Source organism: Lactuca saligna, chromosome 5 (assembly GCF_052625555.1).
Source record: "Lactuca saligna cultivar CGN05327 chromosome 5, ASM5262555v1, whole genome shotgun sequence".
NCBI lineage: Eukaryota > Viridiplantae > Streptophyta > Magnoliopsida > Asterales > Asteraceae > Lactuca > Lactuca saligna.
Window position 1 is genome coordinate 147692397 of NC_136421.1, and position 21414 is coordinate 147713810.

The following is a 21414-nucleotide window of genomic DNA, read 5'->3' on the forward strand; positions in this document are numbered from 1 at the left end:
TCCCCGATCAAAATTATTTTTTGAAAATCCAAAAAATAATTACTTACTTCCATAGGGCATCCCCATAAATGACGATGATGACCTGGTTTTTATTAAGGCAACTAAAGAAGATGATGACATGAATGAAGGTAACACATGGTCTTTACCATATTTAAAGAGTCTAATATATTAATTAAATAAAAGTGAAGGATATAGAAAGAATGACAAAAATACCTTCATGTAGGCAATGAATGCTACATTTAATGGAGGAGTATACAAAACTTTTAAATTATTGGATTAAACTTGCAACAAACTTAAAGTTTTGGATCGATGATGCTAATTTAAAACTTGTGGATCAAAATGTTAATTTTCAACAACCACCGATTTTACAGTTTTGTCTCATAAATAATTACTCACTTTTCCACTCTCTTATATTAAATCAAATATTATAAACATTTTCATAAGTTAATAAGTTAATAGTTTGTTTGAAAAGGGTTGAAAATAACAACACTCTAGTAAAGAGCGCAATCTTGTCCTAAATTCTGCAAATCCGGCCAACTGTACCTTACCTTGCTTTTACTCACAGTAATGAGTAAACCCCCCTCCTTTCAATTCTCAATTCAGTTTCAGCTTGACGCATTGGAGACCGCTCTCTCAATTCAATTTCAGCAAATCCCCTTGAAAACTCATCTCAGTTTCAGGAATCTGTGTGTGTTGATGTGTGAACTCTACCCTAAAAATTTCTACTTTAAGTTGTTGGGAAGCGGCCAAAAAATGTGGTCATCTCTTGCTTACTAGTGTAGCCCACCAAAAAAGTAAAAAAGAAAAAGAAAGCATTTGTTTCTTACTCTCAAAAGTTTCTGAAATGGAGAGTGGCAGCAAGAGTGGTGGTGCCGCCGCCGCTGCTGGTGGTCGGTTGCTGGTGGACGAATCTTCTTCTGATGTACAGAACGACAGGAAGCGATTTCAGATAGAATTGAAACCTGGCGAAACAACGATTGTTTCATGGGTTAAGCTGCTTAAAGAATCCGGCATTCCGGTTGATCAGTCTCCTCCTCCATCACCTGAGCCTCCGGTAAGAATTCTCCTTGTTGGTTTTATGTATATACGTAATATTCTGATGATTCTGTTGGTGAATTTTTATTATTTCTCCATTACTAGGGTTAAATGATTGTTAGATTTGTGCAAATTTTGTAAATTTTGTTTAATTTGGACACAATTCGGCATGCTCTTGTACAAAGGAAGCCTCAATGTAAAAGAATTCAGCAGGGGAGCCCAAAATTTCTCGAAAAGGAGGCAAATTTTACGAATTGATTACAACTTTTCTTTAGGGGTGGAAAATTGTTTAATTCTCCAATTTTTACTAAAAATTTCCCTACTTAAGAACCCACAGATCATATGAGATTCAGGTACTCATGAAGACACCATTCCGAGTTAAAATTCATGGATCCCTTAAGGGATCGAGGCTGCAATAACATTCTTGTCAGATTATTTTGATCAAATTTTGTCAAAAAACTCTCAAAAGTGATTATTGCTACTTAAAGTCATAATTACCCGTGGATTTATCTCATTAAACCTTTAGGAATTTGTTAATAATTTCAATATCTATATTGTGCTTGGTGGTCTTACAGATGGAGTATGGCATTGTAGCGAAAGATGTTCCCAATAAAAGAAAAACTAGAAGCCAGGGGGGCCTTACACCTGAAGTTACCCACTTTAAACCTTCTTCTAGGAGCGTTTAACGAGTCTTGTAGGGTTGTAACTGGTTCCTTTGCTTGGGTACATATAATCTACATAGTGTTTAAGTAGAATGGTTTGAGCTATTTGGTAGAGTATGCACCTTTTCGTTATTATGTTATATATATATGATAATATGCATAATCGACTAATGATATGTATATGTCTTATGATATCTACTAATGGTGGAAACCTACAAAGAATCCTAACATCTAGAACAATGCCATTGCTAGCATAAAATTTCAACTTTAGTTATACGTGATTTAAGACTAACAAATTCTCTATAATGACTTGCTTGATCCTGGTGAGCTTAGTGCAAGCATGACAACTTCCACATTGGTGCTATACATCGGCCTGAAATGCAATTCAATATTTGCATTCTTTCTACATTATTATAAGAAACATGTTGCATCGTGGCATCTTGACGCTCAGAACCTTAGATTATAGAAAGTTAGATTGATGAAATATAGACCTTACACTTCACTAGAGATTATTGATACATCTCTCTACATATATATGTATGTATGTATATGTATATATGTATATATACAAATCTTTATTTTATATATATATATATATATATATATATATATATATATATATATATATATAATAAATAAGTAACTTTAGGGACACTTTCACCATCCTTGTGTTCCTAAATATCTAATTTTCCCATTCATCCCAAATGTCTTCAATTTAGTGAAAGTTGAAACACCCTCTTATTTTTAGAAATCTTTAATGTTACTTATTCCTATTTAATAATATTTATAATCAATATGTATAATACACGGGTATCTAACTTATATATATATATATATATATATATATATATATATATATTATAACTTATAACCCTATGTATTCCTAGCAACTAAACCTAAGTAAGTGCATCGTTTAAATCTCCAAGGAGTTTCTTAACCAAGTAAATATGTATTTCCTACATATTCTTATCAAAACCGTTACTCCAAACATGACTTATTTATCCCTTTATTAACTATGTCAATGCTTGTAACTTCCATAACATATGAAATGGTAGGATATCTTCCAAGATATAGATTTACTATTTGAGGCTAATGATTATGAAATATTTGCCAAAGGACTCTAGTCGAACATGGTAAACACGAACTCGAGCGGCCTCTAACTAAGCGGGACTCACGCAACACAAGGGAGGTAAATTTCAATGCCTTAGAGAGCAAGGAACCTAACACCTCCTTTGTGAAATCCAATCTCCTTACCGTTAAGGCAAGCATGTAGGGACGACTTTCGTCAAATAGAGGCCCAAATAGGCTTGTAAAAGGGTAGACCCAAAGCCCAATACATGCAAAGCATTTTAAGGCAACAACCCAATCAAAGCCCAATACCTAAAAAACAATTTAGATTAACAACTCTACATGGGCATAACTCTAAGGGGATCTTTGGTTTCTTAAGAGAATCAAGGCCTTGTGACAACGTATATATAGAACAAAGTACCTTCAACCTATCATCTCGTTTATGCGTACTTTCTCTCAACCATGCTTTATTTTGCTCTCTCATAGAGGCAAATCAGAGAGTTAAAGTACATATGCATACATCATGCTTTTTGTGGATATATCTACTTGGAAGGGATGAGATTCAGCATGATGTGGATCCAAAGACATGTCCGTATTGCTAACTTCATAACTACTCATTTGTTTTGTGAGCCAAACTTCCTTGGACATTTGAGGATCCAAAGACATGCTCATATTCCTCTCTTGAAAAAAGTAAAAGGAGCATCTCCTTCAACTTTGTTGCCCTATATATATGATGAGACTGTTGATCTCCGGATATGCTTCCTACATAACCTATCTTCGTTAATTTCGAATCCACATTGTTGGCAACTTCTATATAATGAATGAGGCAATAAGATGGATCTATTCACCATTAAGCATAACTACATTGTTTCGTCCCTTCTATAACGAAAGTTGCTTTCAACTCGTTGATTCTTGATAACCAATTGCTCTAATTTAGAGTTTCTATCACCTTACTTCACACCAACAAACAATTTATGCCAAACTAGTTATGGTAAGCAATAATGAAAACGAAAGAATCATTATTTTGCATTAATAACATATGCATATACTCCATTTCTCTCTCATTACTCACCTACCCCCATCTATTTACTCAATCAATTTTTTGTAGTTGATGTTTTTGAACAACAATGTAAATTTAAAGGAAAATGCTATATATCACAAATCTTGAACATAGATTTACTTGGGGGGTGTTTGGTTCGACGTGTTATGTGGTACTTGAGTGGAATTGGAATTAAGTTCCATGCCAATCCCGCGTTTCATTGGAAATAAGTATGGAATTGAATTCCTTTGGAATTCACCAAATCCTTTGACCGACGGATTTCAACATTCCATTCTAAAACCCACAGTTAAAATTCTCCACATTCCCCCATTTGTTAATAAAACTCATATACCCTTTTCACTTGTAGAATTTCACAAGTAAACACCTCTAGCTTCTCCACATGCTTTGCCTCTTCTTGCTCACATGTACTTAAGGATTTCATTCCATTTCCTGCACACCAAATGCCACAATACAATCCCTTTAGATTCCAACTCCTTCAATCTCTAATTCCTTCGATGGTATCCGATTCCTTCCAAAACATTTTGCGTATAGAGAAATAATTGTATGATCAGAATGAATTAATTTGTTTATTAATGAATATCCCTTATATAGGCTATTTACAACAGATTATAGAGCTGGAATAGAGCTATTCTGTAGACACAAATATAGAATCTAATTGACTATACATTTAAATATACAAAGTGAATTATAAACGTGTTATATCAGCTCCTTGGATCGGATCTTTAGATTGCTCATGGGCTAATGTATTGGGCTGCTGTTGATGTTGTTTAATGGGCTCAGACTGTATATCCTTAATACGCCCCCGCAAGAGGGAGGATCCATCGGAGACTCCAATCTTGGACCTGTTTCGCAGAAAGGGAGCACGAGAGAGTGGCTTAGTTAACATATCCGCGAGTTGATCTTGAGAGTTGACATGAAAAACCTTTAGAAGACCAGAAGAGATTTGTTCCCTAACAAAATGGTAATCCAAAGCAATGTGCTTCATTCTGGAGTGATAAACAGGGTTTGCACACAAATAAGTAGCACCAGTGTTGTCACAAAATAATGTAGGAGTAGTTGTAGGCGTGATACCCAGTTCTTGTAGTAAATTCTTTAACCATATGAGTTCGGCAGTGGCATTGGCAAGAGCTTTGTACTCGGCCTCCGTTGATGAGCGAGAAACATATTTTTGTTTTGTTGACTTCTATGAGACAATGTTAGTACCCAAATAAAGTAAGTAAGCAGTTGTTGATCTACCTGCACTGTGAACACCTCCCCAATCAGAATCAGAAAAGACCGAGAGAGTGAGAGACGAGTTTCGATTAAGAACAAGACCATGGTGAATGGTGCCTTTAAGATAACGCAGAAGACGCTTAAGTGCTTGCCAATGAGTTTGACGGGGATTATGCATGAACTGGGAAAGTTTATTGATAGCAAAGGAGATACCAGGACGTGTAAATGCAAGATATGGAAGAGAACCTACAAGTTTACGATACAGAGTAGCATCTACGGTGGGGGACTGATCGGTGATGGATAAAGGTTCAGTAGCACTAAGGGGAGTGAAGACTTCCTTTGCACCTTCCATGTGAAACTGAGTAAGCATGTGTTGTATATGTCGGTGTTGAGAGAGAAACAAACCAGTGGGTGTAGGAATAACTTCGACACCAAGGAAGTTATGTAATGCACCAAGATCTTTTAGAGAAAACTTTGCACTTAGAGAAGTAATAAAGTGATCGAGAAAGTGGGAATGGTTACCGGTGAGTACTATGTCATCTACATAGACCATGAAGTAACAAGTGATTGATTTATTTTGATAAATGAACAGTGACGCATCAGCTAACGATTTTTTGAACACAAACCGAATTAAGAAGGTGGTAAGTTCGATGTACCAAGCCCGTGGGGCTTGTTTTAAGCCATAGATGGATTTCTTGAGTTTGCAAATATGAGTAGGGTATTGGGGATCAGTGTAGCTAGGTGGTTGTGTCATGAATACTTCTTCATGAAGTGTACCATGAAGAAATGCATTGTTAACATCTAGTTGTCTTAATGGCCAATTGTTGGAAAGAGCAATGGATAAAACAATGCGTATAGTAACAAGTTTAGCGACCGGGCTGAAAGTGTCAAAATAGTCCTTGCCATATTGTTGTAAGAAACCTTTGGCGGCGAGACGGGCTTTGTGTTTAGAGATGGAGCCATCCGGATTTCGTTTTATTCGAAAAACCCATTTGCAGCCTATGGGTGTGTGAGTGGAAGCAGGAACTAGTTCCCAAGTATTGTTTTGAATGAGTGCATTAAATTCGGAGTCCATTGCAGATCTCCATTTCGGGTCTTTAGAAGCTTGATTATGGGTAGTAGGTTCAAGGGTTGTAGGTATTGGATGTAGGGTGGTAGTATTTATGAGGTTGTTGTTGAAGTATTTTGAGTTCGGTTTTCGGTTTCGTTGTGGATAAGGTGTGACAGATACAATAGGCGGATCAATATTTGATGAGGAGGTGGTTGATTGCTGTGTAGGAGACGGAGGTGTTGTATGTATGGGTGAGGATGAGGGCTGTTGGGGTGGAGCAGTGGTTGGAATTATCTTAGGAGATGCAACTGCTGGTTCAATATCTGGAAGTGTTCTAGTTGCTGATGGCGGGAAAAGTGGTGGTGAGATAGCCGAGGCAGGGGTTGACCTCAATGATCGCCATGGAAGAATTGCTGAAATAGGATCGGAAAGAAAAAAACTCAGAGGAGCTATTGGAGCTCTGATACCATATAGAGAAATAATTGTATGATCAAAATGAATTGATTTATTTATTAATGAATATCCCTTATATAGGCTATAGACAACAGATTATACAGCTGGAATAGAGCTATTCTGTAGGCACAAATATAGAATCTAATTGACTATACATTTGAGTATACAAAGTGAATTATAAACGTGTTATATCAGCTCCTTGGATCGGATCTTCAGATTGCTCATTGGCTGATGTATTGGGCTGCTGTTGATGTTGTTTAATGGGCTCAGACTGTATATCCTTAATACTGCGAACCAAATGCCCCTTAGGCATTTGTTAAATTGTGATGATGTAGCGAATGATGTCAGTTAAGTCATGGATTTTTCCCATTCCCATTCACTTCCACCTCCTAATATCTCTCCTTATGCGATTAATGACTTCATACTGAAACAATTTTAAACCTACCTACTACAAGCTTCTAAGGGTACGTTTGTTTTGTAGAATGTTCTGGAAGGAATCATGAAGCAATAATGAAACATAATGCCCTTCTCTATTTCATCAAACTTGTAGCATTCACTTTTTTGCACACAACTTATGCGCTTCAATGTCATATCTATTTATATTTATTTTTAATACAAAGATACTATTTCCATAATTGAGATATGATTTGTAGAAACGGAAACAAAGGATTTCTTTGTCTTCTCAGTTCAGTTAGCTACTTGTAAAGTTTTAATCTTTTTCTTGTGTTTGATGACATACTATTTATACTTGATTTGTTTCCTGATGTGACATATAGTTACAATGTGTATCTAAGATTATATGATAGTTTTTTATTACACAAACCTTCGTTTTCTCTAACATTCATTTGTGAAATGCATTTCTATGGACATTGGTTGGCTTTTTGTAATCAAGACACATATTTTGGGGAATAAGTTAGTTATTTATTCACTTATTATTTCTCATAAGTGATTGAATGTCTTCACCAATTATGGCATGTACATCTCTTAATTGTAATGGTTTCTTTTAAATACTTAGGCTGATTTCAAGATAAATCTGGTATTAATTGCTCATTTGACCATGAACTCTCTCTTTTGCAGAAGTGGTTTCATGAAGAAGATGAGTCAAGAAGAGAGTACTCCAACATCATTCTTAAGAAAGAGAAGGAAGAGCAAAAGTGAGATATTGCTAACTCCTTTATTTTTTGTGGAAATTATTTATTAAAAAGTAACCCAATGTTTTTGAATAAAGCGATTAATGTAGTTTTGTGATTGCTAGCTATAGATCTTCTACAATAGAGCATTGCCAACCAAAAAAGCAGAGGACTGATATCTCACAAGTCCTGGAAAGGGTCAATGTTGTTCAACTCACCAAAAACACAAAAATGGGACATGCGAGGGTAAAATCGTCAACTGATGTGAATTATCATTATGATAACAAGAACAAATCAGGATCTCCTTGTGGAATGACATCTGATTGGGCTGCTGTATGTGTTGACCTTAGTGAAGAACATTCGGTCAACAATGGAAGGAATGAGCTTCCTGACCTTAATGTTCCTTATACAATGCAGACAACAGTGAGTAGTATACAATGCATACACACAGGCATAGAAAATCTTAATGATTTTCTATGCTTATGTGTTGTTTGACTTTCTTTACAAACTTCCCTTTTTGACAAAGCTAAAAGTATACGTATTTATCCATCTCAAACCAGTATTCTGTCATGATTGTAAGGCGATTTTCGGCATTTTTTGATGAATAGATATCCACTTCTGCTAAACTAAATGGACTTAATGCTGATATGACTTAATCCAATAAGCTATATAATTATATATCAGTGTTTCTTTTTTATGTAAGACAAAAAGAATGACTTAATATACTTTCCCCATTAACTTTTCCTCATTTATTTTTTCCTTCACTTTCCCAAGTGTGCCATTATTTTTTTTAAACATCATTAATATAGTTTTTTTTTGCAATTAATAGAGTACTTCATCAAGAGACATTAAGGATGAATCTTGTGATTTGATGAATGGATCAATGCTCGAAAGTACCATCTTGGAGATGGAGACAATGGTTGCAGAGTGTAAGTTCCATTTTCTCAAATAATTGATGCTCAATTCATGAAAATTGCAATATTTTCTTTTTTCTTTTGAACTTTTCAAAATATAATCACTTGCCCATTGTCACCCATTACAAAAAACCAATGATATTGATTTGGGTCGACATGGTTGCGCCCTAATTTGTCTTTATTGACGAATATTGAACACACTTATGTCCTGTTTCTATTTTATTTTCCATTTAGTGTTGTCTGAATAAATATATTTAAGAAAATGAAGGCACACTCGGGGAAATGGAAGAAAAACATATATGATAAAATTTGTAAAAACTTAGGCCCTGTTTATTAAGTTATTCTTTCTGCATTAAGTCATATATCCAAAATGTGTTTCTTTTGCAGCAAGACAACTGCATGGTGATGTTCAAGATTCGGTTCATTCAGTTGCATCTAAAAGCCATTTGCCTCCAGAACTTAAGAAAAAGCTTGAGACTGTTGCTAGATTAGCAGTATGTAATACCATTATAACATCATTGTGTCGTAATTTTTTTTTCTTCACATGGGCTATTTTTTGAATACGAAAAGAAAAATAATTTGATTCTTTTTCTTCTTCTTTATAACACTTTTCTTTGGGAATTTCAGCATTCAAGCCAAGGGAAAATATCAGATGAGCTAATGATGCGTCTTATGAGCATTCTTGGACACTGGTTGAAGCCAAGAACACTAAAGGTATCCAATGATTTTTAACAATTTTCGTTTCTCTTCACTTGAGCTACAAAAGCACTGTTATTTAGAGTGTACAATTTTAAAACATTTTGGTGAATATGGTTCCTTTTCGGATTATATTTTATTGCTAAAGGGTCCAAAGGGGGGGAAATGGATCGAACATCTTAAAAGTTGATTAAAATAGTATCTAGCTTTAGACAATCTACTAAGTTGCTTTATTAAACAAAATTCACAACCTACTTTCATTATCTTATCGATTTATCCACCACTGACTTTTTTTTTTTATAAATTAGCTGTTGAACTATTATTACAATATCATAGAATCATAAGAGTCCAAACTCAAGTGACGAAATCGATAAAAATGATAAAAGTAGGCTGTATTTTTCTGTATTTTAACTTTTTCAAAATCGAGTAGCCAGGAAAAATGGTTTCCCAAAAGGTCAAAAAAGAATATTGGTTTAATCACAAACTACAGAAAAATTGTCAAGTGGCTAAATAATTATTTACTCATAAGTCATACCCCTTTTCTCTGTGTGTATAGAGATGCTTGAGGGATATTGTTTCATCATCAACATGTGGATTGGATGATTCCCGGTTTATCCAGATTAAAAAGGAGGTTGTTGAAATGATCAAATTGCGGGCCCCATCAATGGAAACAAAGGTACCTTTGTTACACAAATGTTTACATTTTTTTTAACAAAAATAGCTACATAATCTAAGAAGTTATATAATGCAAAAAGAACGACTTAATAGAGAAACTAAAAAAACGAAGCATTCCCCATTAAGTCCTAACTTTTTACAAACATTATTTTTTTTAAAACAAAACATAATATGGAAAAAAAAAAAAAAAAAAAACACGCCTTAGGGCTTAGACTAGTTTCTTAAAAGTAGAATTTGCTTTGATTGGTTTGTTTAAGCTCATATAGGCTCACCAACTCGATGTAAAAGAGGGGCATTTTCGGAACAAAAGCAAAAAGATATGCATATTTTTCGGAGGATGATATTATTGAGCATAGTTTTATATGAGGGGTGTTTTGACTTTTGAGGCATAGAAACTCAAATTTCCCAATATGATTTGGTCCATAAACAACCATTGAAATATAAAAATTTGCAGGTTGCTCATAATGCAAAATACAGTATGGACCAAGAGATGGAAGATAAAATATGTGATTTCTATGACATTTATGTCCAGGTATTGTTTTTAATTCCATGACTCAGGTAAAGGGCACTAATGTCTTTTGCACACCCGACAAAAAGAATGCAATTTTTGTCCTATTGGCATTGGTCCCAGTCTGAGTCCAATGTATGCATGCCACCTGTCCTGTCATGAGTAACAAACGGGGCCTATAAGGTGTTGGAAGTATTCTTGTTCTGTTATATTGGACTTAATAATGGACATATACTTCATTTTCCTTGTTATATTAAACAGGCGATGGATGAAATTAAAAACTCAGAAATACGAAAATTCTACATTCAGGTAGTTGCTTTCTTGGAATACCACCCTCTTATTTCTTTCCTTTCTTTTGTATGCCGATTTCTTTATTGAAAGTTGCTTTGTTGAAGGTTATTTATGACATTTGACTGATAGTCAAACACATCCAGAGTAAAATGCTCATGATTTCTTTTTACTTGATAGTAATCTAAAGCTTCAAGAGTCTAGTTTACCTAACATAAAAACTAAACTAAAAGCTTGTTAAAAAAACACTTATGTTTACAATGTACTACAATAGTCTACATTACCCTTGCTAGTTTTCTTTTTTCTCTTCTCTTCCACATTACCTTGTGCCTATATAACATCATTCAATTCTTCAAGGGCATGATGGTCATCTTATCTGTTTTCATGCTATGTTTTACGTACTCCTCTTATGTTAGTGTTTCATCATGTCATTTTTAAATATAACAAGTGAATTGAAGGGCATAATAGTCAACATATCAGTTTTCAGTGGCTTTTTTGACTGAATTTGGCATAAATGACACTCTTTTATGGGTTTTGAGTTCAGTGGAAACTAAACCTAATCCTAACCTAAAAGGGATCTATCTTAATTTAGGAGATAATTCCTAAAAAAAATGAAATAATAAATATCTCCCAGAAAATGGATTTATCTAATTTAGGAAAAATATTTTTCTTTTATGTTGTCAAGCTTGCGGCTTTGTGGCCAAAAGGGAGCATGGACAACCATGGAATACGAAATGCAATTTGTAGAGCCAAAGAACGTAGAAGAACACTATTGCAAGAAAAGGTTTGTAGCTATTGTTAATTTATAATTATTTTATCCAAGGGTATTTTAGACTTTTGACACATAGTAGATGTCAGTTTAAACGTTGCAATTTATCCGGAAGTCTCATTATCCAGTCTACATGATTAAATTAATGTACATATAATTCTCTATTGATTGAACAAAAAAACATTGCTTTGTAATGAACCAAGTTAAAAACCGAAAGGGTATATCTGGGAATAAAATTTAAGGTAGGTTTGTTAAGATTGTCTGGATAACTGTTGATTTGATAAAAAAGTCTTTTGATCATGTTCAGGGGCATGAAAAGAAGCCTACTGCAGGGGTGGATAACAATCTCCATGATGAAGAAGCTAACTTAGTTGCTGAACAGGGAAAAACGGTAAATGACCATAATGCCCCTGTTGTAAATTTTCTGGACACTGTTGTCCCTGGCACGCCTGAACTTGATCGGAAACTTGGTGCACCTGCAAAAAGGTTCAGCCCACCATCAGCAGGCGATTGCTGAGTTGTATAGGACACTACCCGTGAAACTGTATATAAATGGTAACATTTATGTGACCATAATGCCCCTGTTCTAAGAGGTTTTAACCTCTCAATCTTGATTTTTGTTACATTTATGTGAAAACAGGCCAATTGTACCAGTTTTTTTTTTTCACATAAATGGTAATATGTTTAAAACAATTTCATTAAATAATTACCAAGTTTCAGTTTTGTTGTATGTTTGGTAGTTGGTACCTCAATTCTTTTTAAGAGGCTTAACTGCTTAAATTTAAGTTTTCATGTCATTTATATAAATCAATGAAAGTCGCAACCAAAAGCACTTAACTTTGTGGCAATATTACATAAAAAAAAAAAAGTAGTTCACATGTGTCAAATCTTTGCAAATGTATTAAGTTGGCACTAGAAAAGATTAATAAAATGCATTCAACACAAAACATTTAAATCCAATCACATGTAATCTTCTGTTCAAATTAATGCTCTCGCCATCCTTATTATCGAAAACAAGCCAAAAAAGATTCTACAATCTTGTAAAGTTTTATCAATCAGAAAAACCCTACAAAGCTTGTCCATTCTACTCCATTGTGTGTCACACGACATCAATGATGTGAAAAACAAAGTTCCATGTCATCGATCTTAGCAAGAAATCTTGAGATGCATGCTAAAGATTATGTTGGAACTTTGGTCGTTCTTTTAATTTTCTCTCAATGATTATTGTGTTGTAGAGGAGAGTAGACCCACAACCCAATCACCTTGGTTAGTCATAACTCATAACATAGTAACCAAGCTTTTAAATTTGTTTTAGTTAGGTACCTAGAACCTTTTTTTTTCAAATTGCCACATGCTTATTTATTTGATTAATAATTTAACAATGATATGGAAATGACATGGCATCATATTTGATTAATCACAAAGTTTTATTTTTGTGTCACTTAAGCACCTTTAATTATATTAAGGGGTTAACATTAATGGTGGAAAGCGAACTCATTGTTTTTCTTATTAAGCCATGTATGGTGAATTGGCTGAATAAGTAATGATATGTCTAGATAAACGTATACATAGTGTTTGTTTTGTTTATGGACTTCAAATGAGACTAAACAATCATTTTACCATTTTATACTTAAAAAAAATTCAACATTGTTATTTAAGTTTAATAATATTTATCAATTTTAATATGTGAGGAGCTGGGAGGTAAAATGAAGAAGATAATATTGGTAGAGGGTTGGCATCTTAACACATTAAGTGATTAATTCTTTTTGTCTGGGTTAAATAAAAAAAAGTCATTTATGGTCGGTTCAATTTAAGAACTCAAGACATTAAGAAAAAAAAATAAATAAATAAGTTGTCACACATGTATATATAGAAGTTTGAAATAATATTATAGTTTGAGCCATGGATGAAAAGCCCATCATTCCTTTACATCTAAGTTTCAATGACATAAAACACACACAAAAAAAAGCTTAAATTTGCACGAGACATTGTTCTTGGTGAGCATTAGGCTATTGGAAGTGAGGTGCTAAACCATCGCCTCCCCTTGCAAAGAAGTCGTCAACACCATTCATTGGCTCTCATCAAGTGTCTACCCAAAGAAGGGTCGCCAACCGTCTAGCAAGAAGAGATATGAGAAAGAAAGTGGAGAATGTGGGTTCTGATTGGTGCTTGGCATATGTTTTTTTCAAAATGAAATCACATCTCCACAATTCCCTAATATTACAAGGTGAATATTTTTTCTAACAAATTCTTAAGTGACGTGTATAAATCTAACGTGGCATTGTGCTAAAAATGATTACTTTACCATTTTATTCTGTTTTGTGTTAAGTAAAATATATATGTTGATAAAATATTGAAACAATGAACAATTACTACAATTTGAAATAAAGAAGGATAATTGACTCTCCTAAGTCCCAACTTTTGATTATACGATAGTTGAATTCATAATCTCCATACATAATCAATAAAGAATCAAAAACTAGTCGAGATTAGCATACAAATGATCATATGCTCCAATTTCTAAAAAAAATTGCAAACTTCTTAAGAATTACATCGATTTTAATAAGTTCAATTGAAGACCATTTATTTCCCGAGAGACAACAAAGACCATTGTTTACAACGTACGCATCAGATAACTCCAAACAACTTTAATAAACTTCGAACAAGAATGTTTGCTTCTGTGAAGTCAACCAACTTCACATAAATTAACTCTCAAGAAGGAACATGAAGGAAACATGCTTATATCATAAAAAAAAAAATGCTTCTTCATACCATTGTTATATATTGGGCACGTCACACGTGGGCGTGTATGGGTCAAGAAACATACATACATGGTTTGTGTACTTGATGGGATTGTTGCAGTTTAGGTCATTCTCTCTCTCTCTCTCTCTCTCTCATATCTAACTAGTGAAGATTTTTCCCGCGTTGTGGGGGTTGAAAGTCGTCGATTGTTTGCAAATCTGAACCAAAATTAAAAATCAATACATTTAAAACATCTTAAAGTGGCTTTCAGTTGGCGTTAAAGCGAGTCGGTGGAGGCAAGAAGAGGCGGTGTAGAAAAATCAAGAAGAAGATTAAAGGTGGATCTGAGACGGTGGAATAAACCAACTTGGGGTAATCAATGGGTAGTGGGTTGTGTGAGGAGATAAGACATATTAAAAATTAAAAATACAAAACGCAGCAAACAAAAAAGGAAAATATAAAAGAAATGACAACCAATCAAATAAAAAATTGTATACAAAGGAACAAACTATATATATATATATATATATATATATATATATATATATATATATATATATATATATATATATATATATATATATATATATATATATATATATATATATATATATATACTTTTAATTATTAAAAAAATTATTATCCATCTTATCTTAAATATACAACCCAACCAAATCAAAAAATTATCACTCTTTAGCCATCAAACCAAAGTCAATTTTAAATTTACATAAATTTTATATCAAAATCAACTTTATTTTGTAGAAAAAATAAAATTTATTTCATTTTTTTTAACAAAGATAAAACGTAATTATTTACAAAAATAGTTTTAGTTATAAAAGTTAATTTAGTATTATTATCAACTAGCGGACACTTGGGCATGGATAGATCAAGGAAAACGGACGAACATAGTTTGTAGCCTTCTTTTAAAAAATAAAAAAAATAAAATAGTGAGCTTACTCCTGCCCTCGGTAGTTTTATACTGGTTTATATGAGCATAGAATGTTGGAAACTTCTAAAATTGTTGGTCTAGTCAGATGTGATTAATTGCATTAGTATTTGAAAATATTTTTTAGTGTTGCCAATTATTTATAAAATCCAAGAAAAAAAACTTTAGGAATCGGGCTTTTGGTGTAATGATAGGTCTTGAGTAACCTAAATTCCCCCGATAGTCCATAAAAGAGTAGTTCATAACCCATGAAAATTATGGTTATAAAATTAATTAAACTTTCATAGTGAAAACTTAAAATTATCAATTAATTATTTTATATAAATTATTAATTAAAATATATCTTTTAGTTACATAAAATTATAATAATTATTTATTTAAATAAATACATGAAATTATATTACCTTATAATATATATTAATTTTATTTTATTTTTTATTCTAATATTATTATTTTAATATAATGAGAGTGTGAAATTTAAAATTTAAAATTTAAAATGAAGAATCAATTATTAATTTAATGTAATTAAAATAAAAAAATTTAAAATTTAAAATAAAAATTAACATATGACATATAATATTAACAAGTTATTAAAATATAAAATAAGGACAAGATACTCCCCTCAGAGTATCACACCATTCTTCCGACCAAAACTCCCGAAACAAGGATGTACCCAATTTTGTTGTTTGATAAGACAAAATTGGGCCGATAGTCCATTAGAGAGGGCCTATGTCTAGGATGGGATATTTATACTCTACTGATCGTTAGCCTTTATTTTGAAATACGACATTCACAATCTTAACTCTTAAGAGAGAGAGAGAGGGGGGGGTTCAGGACTGAAGGTTACCAAACAGAGACAAAGAAAAAGAAAAGAGAAAAAAAGATGTCGTACAAGCGCGGGAAAGGCAAGGACAAGGACCTTGACGACTTCATCTGCGACGACGACGCTCCTCCAAAGAAAATGCACAAGAAGGACACATCCGGTGATGATTCCGGCGACGATGACACCATCTTCATCTGCGACGTTTCCAAAAACCGGAGGGTTAGTGTCCGAAACTGGCAAGGGAGGGTTTTTGTTGATATACGTGAGTTCTACGTCAAAGATGGCAAGCAAATGCCTGGAAAAAAAGGTTTACACTTCACTACCTTTCATGTCTTTACTGAAATCCTCATATTTCATGATATAATCATATAGGGTTTTTTTAGTTTAGCATTTCCCGTGTCTGAATTTATGGTTTATCTAGGGTTTCATATGTTTAAACTGTATCGACCTAGGGTTACTTACCTTAATTTTTACATTAGGGTTTTCAGTAAACGGTGGTTTTTAACTAGAATTCGTATTAGAAGAACTTATAAAGAACTTAGTCCTATGGTTTATTTGCACCAGGGGTTTTCTTAGTTTCAGTTTGCCTTTACAAATTGGAGCCTTTGTTAGTGTTCATCCATGTACCAAGTTCAATCTGCAGAAGGCAAAGTAGCAACTACTGATATTGTTTATTTTACTGTCATTTCAGGTATCTCATTGAGCATTGATCAGGTATTTATTTGCAGCTCTTCTCTTTTGTTACAGACCTTACTAAAGTGTTGTTTCTTTTAGACTTAATGGACTTAACTAGGGCATGATTTAATTTGGTAAGGAGCTATATATGAGTGGTTCTTTTTGACTTAATAGATAAAGTCAGGGAAACTATGATTTCCTAATCAAGTCCTAACTTTTTATAAATTTATTATCATTTACTTATCTAGAAAAACACTTAATATTTTTGGTCTTATTAACAATGAGGTTTTGTTGTTGTTGTATCTGGCAGTGGAAAGAACTTCGTGCTCATGTGGATGAAATTGACAAGGCGCTTGCATAGTAAATGGTGCACTATTTGTAACAAGTAGAAGACTAAAATGTTGTTTCTTTTTGCTGACTGTTGACCAGAATCATTGGTGCAAGTATGCTTATATGATGTATGTAGTTGTAGCTGGTGGATATGGATTCTAGCGTGGGATGTTTTGCATGGTTTTCTTTTGAACGAGAAGCATATATTTGCAATGCTATCTTTCATCCTATTAGAGCAAACTATCACTAAATACACTGAATGTTGAAAAGATATTACCCTTAGATTGTCCTTTCCCAAAAGGCAGAAAGCAAACTATCAGGAGGGTTGTTCATTATTTTGATAAAACTGAATTGTCCATTTAATTGGATTGGTTTTCAACAAAACCGAATTATTACTTTGAATTTAGATTGGTTTTGATTTATAAAATAAGAAAGGAATAGTCTAAAAAAATCAAATAATATTTTATCATTCTATTCTTTTTTTTTTTTTTTTTCAAATAGATTCAAAAAATATCACCTATTAAAAAACATTAATAACCTTAATGTTCATTTTTGAGACTTTTTATCTACAAAGTATTAGATTTTAATATATTTTTTTAATAGTTGTTTATAGACTTTAAACCACAATTAAGTTGTTTGTTATTTTTTTTATATAAATAAAATTGGGTAATATTTTAATTATATGGGTTTAAAAAATTAATTTGTTTTTTGAAAATTGATTTATAAAATCTGACCCAACCGAATTGTAATTTGATTGAATCAGATGAGATTTGAATTTAATTTGAAATATTTAAATCTTTTTTTTTTTAAAATCGAAATCAATTTGGATTTATTTGATTGGATTTAATCGAACAATTCAAATGAACACCCTAAGAAATATGTTTTTTTTAATTTTTAAAAATATATATTCTTTAATAACAATTTAAAATAAAAAAATAGAAAAAAGAAAGATGCAATAAAAACTGTACACTAGTTGGTGTGGTGTTTACTGGATGGAGATTCTCTCCGAACTTATAACCGTATTAGTATTAACTAATATTTTGAAAAGCATGAAAGAGCTATTCAAATTTATTGTTCATAATCTCATATTTTAAAGTTTCTCTTGACTCTTTAAAAAGGTCAAGTTGTATGCCCGACTTTTGTTCTCTTACAAAATGTAAAATTTTACTTAAAAATCAGGTAATAATAATATAAAAGCAATTATTCAGCCCTTTGTATCTGTTGAACAGCAAGGATCGAAAGAGTTCATCATTGCCGATGCATCATGCATACGCCATATCAATCTTTTCTCATTTTCAAATACAAACTCATATCTCTTAACCCATTCAATTTTATGTATTTTGAAATAAATACAAACTAAATAAATCATACGAAACTAATTCACAAAATATTAAAAACAATCAAAACCTTATATATAGTAATCCTATCTAAAGTCAACTTTCTTTTTTACGATATTACCAGATAGGTGTGAGCCTGGTACAAGGAAAAAAACACCCCTCTGATAAAATTTCCATAAAAATCCACTAATCAATTAATGATAAAATAATCATGATAAGAAGACTAACTAGTAAATAAATGAGATCTCCTAAATTACAAAGAAAACAGGAATGCTTAAGCTGATAATATTCTAATCTCCAATCACAAAACACATTAAATTTGTAGGTTAACTAAAAAACCTACAAAAAATATACATCCGAAGGCAAACATGTTATAATATAAGTTAGTAATTAATGAAATATATGCATAAAATATTAGATCAATGAGAGCAAAGAGATGTAGAAACCTAAAGTAGTAGACTACAAAATTTTCAAAAGAGATGTAGAAACCATTATAGGAGATAAGTATAACTAAAAGATTTTGGATAAAAATAATGTTTGCTGATATATTTGGAATTATTCTAACGTATATACATTCACTTATGAATATAGTTGTTAATTTATATTAATCAAAATCTTTTTGATGGATTGTGCATATAACATAATGAAACCAAAGATCGGTGTTAGCCAAATCCTCGTATAGATTGTACATCACATAATGAAAAAGTGCAATAAAAGATACTTTGAGTGAAACTTAATGTTAGTTTGATTGCACATGGCCCTGTTTTTTTATCAGAGTATTGTGTCTAAAAAATATAATAATTTTTTAAAGGTATAAATTAGAAACACTGGGACTATTAAAAGTTTTTATATCAAGTAAATGATACATACATATAACAGTCTGGAAATAATTTATCAAAACAAAACAAAAATGACAGCCCAAGAAAGATGAGGGGCCAATTAGAATCTTTGTCTCATTCGCCTAAAACTTTCTGCTTCTTGGAGGTGTTCATGAAGGATCTCAACACCCATTCTGTTTGTGCTTCGTCTTGATCAACTGTTCCAAGCTTTATCTGCAACAAAACAGGGAAAAAGTTATCTTTCATATCATTCTACATTGTACTTTCAAGGTTTTCTTATTAAAACAGTGAACAGAAATTTGCTTTGTATATAGATGACAATGCTACTATTGGTTATATTTGTTCAAAGTAAAATGTTGTAATAAGAAGAAATAAAAATACGATTTTATAAGATATGTTACCTGATACAATTTTAACTCAAATCGAGGCCCAACCTCCTTTAAATCAATCGATTTAGGACCTCCACTTTGCCTATAGACATGATGCCTGTAAAAACATATAGCTTGTTATTTATTTTTGAAGAGTTGCATTTAATTTAATTTGATTAAAATCATGATAAGCAATTACCTGAAAGAAATGTAATCTGATTGATTAGCAAAAGTGATTATACGTTTGGAATCAGGCTTAGGCACTGGGAAGAGATGCTTTAAGATGGTTGCAGTCCTTTCACCAATCTATTCAATCACACAAACGATAAAATATCAAAAAAAAAAAAAAAAGATTTCAAATGAAATTGAAATTAAAATCAATATGGAAAAACAAGTGACTGTATACCTTGGTTGAAAAGTTGTTAAGAATCAGATGTGGATAAGCCTCAGAAACAGTTCCCATTTCCTTCTTGTCTTTATTGTCATGTCTTGTAACCTATAAAAAAATATCAGAATATGCATTCAAGAATTAAGTGCATGAAATAGCATCATATTTTCACTAAAATTAGGTAATGCTTTAAAATACAAAAAGGCTTAATAAGAAAAAACTGAAAGTACAATGTTGCAATAGAAAGAAAAGAAAGTAAGATGCTATAAAACACAAAAAAATGTGTGTTGCTATTTCTTGCATTATGGAAACAAAATAATACAAAAAAGAAGCTTAATTACTCACCACATTGAGGATTTGAAAATAAGAAGTTGGACCAAAAGGCAAGTGACTTATAACAATCTTATCAGGTACACCACGATGTTCATAAACAAGTATAAGATCTGTAAAGTCATGTGCTCTACATGTCTCAACTATTTCAGATATAACCTGTGCATTCACCAAAATAGATTAAGTTTCAACAATCAATTGTCATAAATGATGAATCAATCTATGTTTAAAATTTTTAATCTAACCTGACCACCACGGTTCATACGTTGTGAATTGGGGAAGACAAACTTCAATTCCTGCAATTAAAGCCATTAAAGAAACTGCTTTTCGACAAAATATGACTAGAGAAAAGTATTAAAAGATAATAATTTAGTAAATAGCAAACCTTTACGAACTGTTTAAGAGGAGCACTTGGGTCGTGAGATGTGGTTAGTAGGATTTTTGGATCTCTTTCGTTTGCATTTGCATATTCATCGTCTATGGTTGATCTTGGAACTAGATTGAAGAAAATTAGAAGACAATGTTACTATCGTGTTCTGATACAGCATCTTTAGATGCCAAATCATACAACGTCTTTTATGAATCTAAAACCCCAATCGCGTATGACATCTTTCAATGGACAAACTTCAGAAATAAGATCGATTTTGAAGGGTAGAAAACACACCTGCAGTTCGTTCATCTTCGAGGTCGATTTCTTGGCGAAGAGCAGCATCCTCGTTTCTGAGCTCAGTCGGAATTGGTTTCCCCTCTGCGCATAAATCAAGATTATATAATTTAACCAAACAGAAACAAAGAAGTAACAGTAATCATTCGAACAAAAAGAAACCTTCAAGAGCTTGTTTGATTTTGCGTTTCTTCTCGTAAAGCAAACGTTCTTTGCCTTCCAAACTTTTCCTATACAGATACTCTCTTCTCAACCTCACATTCCGTCGCAACATACTTTGTCTTTACACACAGACAATTACTTGCAGTTTCTCCTCCTAAAACAATATCGAAGAAAATAGGGTTTTTGGGTTTTTGCTTAAGTTTGCAGGTAGCGGGCACCAGTTAGGGTTTTAGGAGTCTGTGGAAATAGGATAATTGCACAAAACTATTGCGGATTGTACTCTTTGGCC

The 21414-nt window shown here is 32.6% G+C and overlaps 3 protein-coding genes across 6 annotated transcripts; 2 read left to right on the plus strand and 1 right to left on the minus strand.

The window, feature by feature from the left end:
* Positions 1-482: 482 nt before the first annotated feature.
* LOC144998121 (ubinuclein-1-like) lies at positions 483-12251 on the plus strand. Of its 4 annotated transcripts, none has more exons than XM_078957939.1 (11): positions 483-1054; positions 7619-7695; positions 7803-7917; positions 8501-8600; positions 8973-9079; positions 9213-9299; positions 9838-9957; positions 10411-10488; positions 10726-10773; positions 11438-11536; positions 11829-12251. In XM_078957939.1, the coding sequence occupies exons 1-11, from the start codon at positions 845-847 to the stop codon at positions 12036-12038; spliced, it is 1251 nt and encodes a 416-aa protein (XP_078814065.1). In that variant the 5' UTR covers positions 483-844; the 3' UTR covers positions 12039-12251. The 4 variants fall into 4 exon arrangements, with proteins under 4 accessions (XP_078814065.1, XP_078814061.1, XP_078814064.1 ...); XM_078957935.1 differs by having other exon boundaries at positions 484-1054; positions 7797-8094; XM_078957938.1 differs by having other exon boundaries at positions 484-1054; positions 7797-7917.
* Positions 12252-15977: 3726 nt separating this feature from the next.
* LOC145045327 (RNA polymerase II transcriptional coactivator KIWI-like) lies at positions 15978-17255 on the plus strand. The gene is made up of 3 exons (XM_078993667.1): positions 15978-16339; positions 16724-16746; positions 17018-17255. Exons 1-3 carry the CDS (start codon positions 16093-16095, stop codon positions 17066-17068), a joined length of 321 nt encoding a protein of 106 aa, XP_078849793.1. The 5' UTR covers positions 15978-16092; the 3' UTR covers positions 17069-17255.
* Positions 17256-19208: 1953 nt separating this feature from the next.
* Positions 19209-21362, minus strand: IMP4 (Ribosomal RNA processing Brix domain protein). Its single transcript, XM_078994263.1, has 9 exons — positions 21126-21362; positions 20964-21047; positions 20685-20794; positions 20545-20595; positions 20315-20458; positions 19988-20077; positions 19781-19887; positions 19615-19699; positions 19209-19426 (listed from the first exon to the last, which is right to left on the minus strand). Exons 1-9 carry the CDS (start codon positions 21235-21237, stop codon positions 19328-19330), a joined length of 882 nt encoding a protein of 293 aa, XP_078850389.1. The 5' UTR covers positions 21238-21362; the 3' UTR covers positions 19209-19327.
* Positions 21363-21414: the final 52 nt, after the last annotated feature.